General features: G+C 51.6%; 1 protein-coding gene across 1 annotated transcript in view; it reads left to right on the top strand.

The window, feature by feature from the left end:
- Window positions 1–7278, top strand: part of taok2b (TAO kinase 2b) — a 22172-nt gene that overhangs the window by 11549 nt on the left and 3345 nt on the right. Inside the window, 4 exon segments of the mRNA XM_060037401.1 lie at window positions 542–781; window positions 5402–5614; window positions 6431–6613; window positions 7159–7278. The exon segment at window positions 7159–7278 is cut by the window's right edge and continues 3345 nt beyond it. Coding sequence (XP_059893384.1) covers window positions 542–781; window positions 5402–5614; window positions 6431–6613; window positions 7159–7278 — 756 coding nt within the window.

The raw sequence follows: 7278 nt of genomic DNA, 5'->3' as shown, positions 1-7278 counted from the left end.
GACCTGCTCAGAGAGGTAGAGAACGCCCCTGGAGAACCTTCTAGTGGTAGGACCTCTAGAGTAGAACAGGACCTGCTCAGAGAGGTAGAGAACGCCCCTGGAGAACCTTCTAGTGGTAGGACCTCTAGAGTAGAACAGGACCTGCTCAGAGAGGTAGAGAACATACCTCCACCCTGGAGAACCTTCTCCTAGAACCTTCTCCTAGAATCGTCTGGATCCTATATCGAGTAGAGCAGGACCGTCTCCCAGAGGTACAACACACAGCGACCACAGAGAGAATCTTATAATAGCACCTTGTAGAAGAACAGGATCTGAAGAAAAAAAAAAAGATCTTTTATTTTTATTTTATTATTATTATTTTAAAATGTCACAGCACAATGCGGCAGCATAATATTTGCACTTTATTCTGTTTTGGGCATTTCCTCCCAGTGCAAACATGTTTAAATTAGTTACAGAAAGCAGTGTTCTGAAATGGGATCAATTAATAGTTTTTAAACCTATGTTCAATCAATAGTTTTTAAACCTCTGTTTTAACCCCCAGGACCTGAACAAGAAGCAGACGCTGAAGGACCTGGAGTGCGCCATGCTGCTGCGGCACCACGAGTCCACCCAGGAGGTGGAGTTCCGGCAGCTGGGCCTGGTGCAGCGCACGCGGGCGGAGCTGATCCGCACGCAGCACCAGACGGAGCTCACCAACCAGATGGAGTACAACAAGAGGCGGGAGCAGGAGCTGAGGCAGAAGCACGCCGTGGAGGTCCGGCAGCAGCCCAAGAGCCTGAAGGTAGGGGAGGGCGGGGACCAGGGGCCCCCAGACGGCTGCCCGGGGGCCCCCCCGGAACGCCCCCGACCCCCGGGACCCGCGGTGATGGCGGGAGGGGAGGAGGGGGAGAGGGGAGGGGAGGAGAGGGAGGAGAAAGGTGTGGAAGAGAGCAAGGGAACGGGTGGGAAGGAGGTGGGGGGGGAGGAGAGGGAGGGGGGGGCGGAGGGCGAGAGGGAGGAGGAGGGAGGCGAGGGGGAGGAGGGTAGAGAACGTGTGACGAAGGCAGAGGAAGGCAGGATGGCAGAAGGGCAGGAGGCGGTGGAACGACCGGAGGAGGAAAAGACGGACGCACAGAGAGAGGGAGTGGCGGAGACGGGGTGGAGCGAGCACGACGAAGGTAGCGAAGCGAAGGACGCGGGTGACGACGAAGAGGAGGAAGGCAGGGGCGTGGCGGACGGCTGTCCGTCCGACCTCCTCCCCTCCCTGGAGCGGCGCCGGCGTCGGCGGGAGCGGGAGCTGGACGAGCTCTCGGAGTTCTACTTCCCCCATTCCCTGGACGAGCTGGAGCCCTCCCCCCCCGCGGCAGCTCCTCCCCCCTCCTCCCTCCCCTCCCTCTTCTCCCACGCCGTCTGTCTGCTCCTCACCCTCTCCATCGCCGCCCATCCCTCCTTCTTCACCCTCCTGCTGCTCGCCGTCTTCCTCCTCTCGCTCCGCCGCACCCCCCCGCTGCCCTCGCTCTCCTCCCTGCTGCTCTCTGCCGAGCTCCTCTTCCTCGCCCTCTTCTTCTGCTTCCTGCTGCTGCGCTCGCTCTGCTCCCTGTCGCTCTCCTCCTTCCTGTCCGTCAGCATCTGGGGGTGTGGCCTGCTGAGCCTCGGCCTATCGCTGAGCCTGGAGCTCTACTACGTCCCTGTGGTGCTGGTGTCGGCCTACTTCCTGAGCTCGCCCTCCCTCTTCCTGTCCCTCTTCCTGTCGCTCTACCTCCTGCTGGTGCTCGTGGTCAAGCCGGCGCGCCGCCTCCCCCGGCGCCTCTCGCGCCTCGCCATGCGCCTCCTCTTCCGCCTGCCCCGCCCCCTCTTCGCCCTCTGCCAATCGCTGCTGGGGGGCGTGGCCGAGCGGAACCTGTACCAGATGTTCCCCAAGGCGGGGCGCAACTGGGGCGTCCTGCGCTCGCGCATCCCCGTGCCCCTGCGGAGCCTGGCGCCCGACCGCGGCTCCGCCCGGCCCCGCTGCCTCGCCGCGCTGGGCCGCGCCTCCTCCTGGCTGCGCCGCTTCCTGCGCCGGCCCGTGGGCATGCTGGCCGACCAGGCCAACGCCCTGGTGCTGGCGCTGGCCGGCCGCGTGCTCAGGGAGCTGCCGCCGGGCATCCTGCGCCGGCTCCACGCTCTGGGGCTCCTGCGGGAGGAGAGGCCCAGCCGACTGCCCCGCCTCCTGCCCCGCGAGGAGCGCGAGCGGCGGCAGAGGGAGAGGAGGCGGATCGAGAGGGAGAGGAGGTTCAGGCTGGACAGGGAGAGGGGCTTCAGGGAGGAGAGGGGCTTCAGGGAGGAGAGGGGCTGGGAGGGTGGGCTGAGGAGGACCTCCTCGGGAAGGTTCGTCAGGGGCAAGGCCCGGCCCTGGAGATAAAGTGTGTGTGTGTGTGTGTGTGTGTGTGTGTGTGTGTGTGTGTGTGTGTGTGTGTGTGTGTGTGTGTGTGTGTGTGTGTGTGTGTGTGTGTGTGTGTGTCAGGCAGAGTTTATTGAAGGAGCTTGGGTCCATCGTGTGTCGTTTATTAAGAAGGCAACACCCTATGTCCAATGAAGTGATTGGCTGGTGGTAATTAAGGGTTAGGTGAGATGGGCTGATTGTAACGAGGAGAGGTGTCATGTGATCTTTATATGTTTCACCATCATGCTTTTTGTAAAAGTTTTTGTTTTTTTAATTATCATTTTTTCTTTGATTCTGTTCTTGTTTTATAAGACATATTTATGGTTATTGTGAAGACCGTGTTTGTGCAATCTTTTGTGTTGGGTATGAGTTGATGTTTTTTTGTTTTGTGTCAGTCGTATGATCTCAGAGTGTTGTTAAGTGTTGGTGTGAGAGGGCACACGCATGTGAACATTCACCCCCTGGAGCACTAAGCCCCTGCTAACTAGCTAGCCACTGAAGCTAGACCCTAGATATCTCCTAAAGCGGGCTAGATTCTAGCTAGTTGGCCCCTTGTCTAGACGCTAGCTCACTAGCCCCTGAACCTTAGCTCTAGCTAGCCTAAGATGAGTGCAATAAAATGTGAGGACAGCCTGAAGGACAATCCCCTCTTCAAAGACTTAAAGACTTTAACATGTTTATAGCAACTTAAATGTCTCAATTGTTCAAAACGGTCCAGGCATAGTTTTATATCAGATTTGTTATTGCAATATTTATGCAGTACTCTTTTTATTTACCATGTAAACTTGATTCTTTTTTAGTCAGAGAGTTTTTCTAATGTTCTATTTAATTCAGGCCAGCTGTGACCAAAGGTCTGAAACTTGATTTTTTTTTATATAAAAGTAAGATATATCAAACGCAAGAAACCAACATTTTAACTTTTGGTGTAATAGAACAACTCTACTTTTATAATGGTTTTACTTCTTTTATTTATCTGAAGCCATAGACAATCTTGTTGGGTGTGCAATTTTAAAAACTACGATTCCAAAGATTGTTAGAACTACTGAATGTGAACATCTAGTTTACGGTCTCCCGTTGGAGTCGTTAGCAGATAGTTCTTCACCCTAGTATTTATTCAGTACCGGAGAAGCCTTACTCTGCACCTAGGTTAAAGGACCTTCTGCAGGGATGAATTAAAGTTGATATCTTTATGAAGAATGTTTGCCCTGGGGCCTAAGACAGCAGTTAGAGAAGGAATAGTTTGGACTGTAGACTGAGAACGTGGATCCTGAAAACAGACGTTTGTCCCAAACAAAGAAGTGCTTTCCCAACAATTGTTTGAATATGATTTGTTGTTTGTAACAGACTTCCTTCCTGTGTCCTTATGTGTGTGTTTGTGTACATGTACGTGTCTTTGTTTGTTTAAGTGTACTTGTGGTGTATACGTATGTTTGTATACATGTGTAAATGTACTTGTGGTGTACATGTATGTTTGTGTGCATGTGATGGCATACCTGTGCTGTATATGTATGTTTGTCTACATGTGTTATTATACGTGTCTACATATACACCATATGTATGTTTTGAACCCGTGCAGTATTTCACTACTGCTTTATGTTGGCAGCCATTTTGTTTTCATTTCATCGTTTTTAGTGTCTGTTGGCATGTTGTAAAGCTCTGTCACTTTTAATTTGTAATTACACCAAAAATAAATAGTTTTGTGTTGAAATCATTGTTTTGTTTTATTATTTGAGTTTTCATTTATCCTCTTGTCTTTATATCCGTTTTTTACGGTTAAATTAATTTATCTGAAAGAATATTACCCTGCCACTTCATTTTTATTTCCACCCAATCATCATCGTCGTCATAATCCCCACCCTCCCTGTTCTCCTCCGGCCACCAATCTAATCTAATTCACCCCGTTCTCTGCCGCGCTTCACATCCTGCTAGCCGGCTCGATAGCTAGCATGGTACTGGCACAGGTTGCCATTGGTGCAGTGGTCGCGATGGGTCTGAGAGAATGAGGGTGCTTGATGAATCACGCTATCAGATGGTCTGTGGAATACAGAGACCATTAAAGATGGACGATTACATAATGCTTCAGTTGTTTGGTCTGAAGCAGAACGAGAAATGACAGCAGTACTGCTGTTGACCAGCGATGACTTGAAGTACATTGAAGAACACAGTATTCTGGATTGGCATCTAAATGTTCTAGTTATTTCTAGATCTCCCTTAAAATGATCTGCAGTCCTCCATAGAAAAGCTAAACTGGGCCGAATAAGTGTCCTGGAGACATCACACTAAAACATGTTGATCTCTATGTAGTTGACATGTTTGCATGGTTAATTTACTAAGAGCCCGGAGGGTGGATGACCCCACCCTGGATCTCCCACCAGCCTCACCCCCACCCCCAGATACAGCCCCCCCCCCCCACACACACACACACACACACACACTGGACACCTGGATGAATGGGTAGATAGAGGTTCTTCTTTTTTCCCTGTGTCTGCTCATCCCGGGTAATATCTTGTGGAGATGCAGGGAGTGTTGTCTGCTGAGATACCAGCCGGTAGAGCAGGGATCTCTCAGTACACACACACACACACACACACACACACACACACACACACACACACACACACACACACAAACTATTGAACATTTGCAAAGTAAAAATCCTTCCCTCCCTCTGCTCCAGAGCTGCACTGCTCAAATAAGTCAGTTGGCTCCTGAAACACTAGGCAGGACTTTAACTTTGAAAAGCTGGGAGCTCCACCTATGTTTTCTATCCTCCTCTCCTCTCTTCACTCTCCTCTCATCCTCTTCCTCCTCCTCTCCCATCTCCTCTCCTCTTACCCCTCCCTCATCTCTTTCTTTTACCCTCACCTGTCTCCTTCTTTCACCTCCTCTCACTTCCTGTCCTCTCCTCCTCTCCTATCATCTCTCCCTTCTTTTCTCTCCTCCTCATCCCCTCTGGCCTGTCCTCCTCTCACCACCTCCTTTCTCCTCTCCTCTCTCCAGTCCAAAGAGCTGCAGATCAAGCGTCAGTTCCAGGACACGTGTAAGATCCAGACACGGCAGTACAAGGCCCTCAGGAACCACCTGCTGGAGACCACGCCCAAGGCCGACCACAAGGCCCTGCTCAAGAGGCTGAAGGAGGAGCAGACCCGCAAGCTGGCCATCCTGGCCGAGCAGTATGACCACTCCATCAACGACATGCTCTCCACGCAGGCTGTGAGTAGGGTGATGAACACACAACAGTCAGGGACCTTCTGATGCAGACTCTCAGGAGTGTACCACCACCTAGGTGTGGGGGGGGAGGGAGGGGGGGGGGGGGTCAATGTAGGAACCAACTGTCAAAGATTCAGGGAATAACCAGGATTATTACCCCCAAACACAACCCGGATTAACCCAGATTGGGAGTAAACATGTTCAGATGTCATTTTGTCTTTCAGTAAATCTCTTCCCATCTCTCTCTCTCTCTGTTTCTGAGAAAACCCTATCCTCCAATCTGAACTAAATTAACAGCCTTAATCTGTCCACACACACACACACACACACACACACACACACACACCATGGTTCCAGAGGGTTGAGGTTTGAACTTTTAGACAATCTGCCTCTTTATTTGTCATTTTAGCTCCACAGATCATTGACCTGACATGTAGTTCACGGTACAAGCTGCTCAGCTCAAAAGGTTCACGTAACCTTGTCATTGATATGAAATCGGATGCTTTGAATGTGTGATAAGTGGCGAGAGCAAGAGAGAGGGAGGGATTTCCGAGGGAGCGATATGTATTTCCTTTACATGTTTCAGTCATGGCTTTGTCTAATTCTTCCTAAATAGTACATATCTTCTCCTTGTCATTTTTATTGCGTTGACACGAGGCCTGATGTAAACAGTCCACAGGTATTAAGGGATTGCAAATTGCGTTTCGCTAGTTAAGAGGGCCCAAAGCCGACGAACGCCATCTCATAACACTCCAGCCTCTGCTCCAAGACTTCCACCTGACGACCCCGCTGGCTGTGTTCGCGCGCGTGTGTCCCCAGCTGCGGTTGGACGAGACCCAGGAGGCCGAGTACCAGGTGCTGCGCATGCAGCTGCAGCAGGAGCTGGAGCTGCTGAACGCCTACCAGAGCAAGATCAAGATGCACAGCGACTCCCAGCACGACCGCGAGGTGAAGGACCTGGAGCAGCGCGTGTCGCTGCGGCGCGCGCTGCTGGAGCAGAGGGTACGAGGACCGCCCCGGGGCACGCGCCTCTCTGCTGCATGTCTCAGTGTCGTACGGCAGCGTAGCGCCTCAACGCTTCCTGCAGCGTTACACTGAAGTCAGATGTGTGTGTGTGTGTGTGAATGTCTCTACATTTGTGCCTTTATATATATATATGTGTGTGTGTGTGTTTTTTAATGATTATCTGTGTGTGTTACTCTCTGTGTGTTTGTTGTGTGTGCGTGTGTGTATTTCAATGCGTTTGTGTGTTTGTGTGTCCCTGTGCATGTATGTCTGCGTGTGTGTGTGTGTGAGTGTAACTTTGTGTGTATCTCTGTTTATGTTTGTGTGCGTGTGTTTGTGTGTAACTCTGTGTGTGTGTGTGTGTGTGTGTTTGTGTGTAACTCTGTGGGTGCGTGTGTGTGTGTAACTCTGTGTGTGTGTGTAACTCTGTGTGTGTGTGTGTGTGTGTTTGTGTGTAACTCTGTGGGTGCGTGTGTGTGTGTAACTCTGTGTGTGTGTGTAACTCTGTGTGTGTGTGTGTGTGTGTGTGTGTGCGTGTGCAGATCGAGGAGGAGATGCTGTCCCTGCAGAACGAGCGCTCCGAGCGGATCCGCTCCCTCCTGGAGCGCCAGGCGGGAGAGATCGAGACCTTCGACTCGGAGAGCCTCCGGCTGGGCTTCAGC

The sequence above is a fragment of the Gadus macrocephalus genome, chromosome 18 (assembly GCF_031168955.1).
Source record: "Gadus macrocephalus chromosome 18, ASM3116895v1".
In the NCBI taxonomy this organism is placed as follows: domain Eukaryota; kingdom Metazoa; phylum Chordata; class Actinopteri; order Gadiformes; family Gadidae; genus Gadus; species Gadus macrocephalus.
Note: the sequence above shows the minus strand (reverse complement) of the source record. Positions and strands in the feature narration are given on the sequence as shown.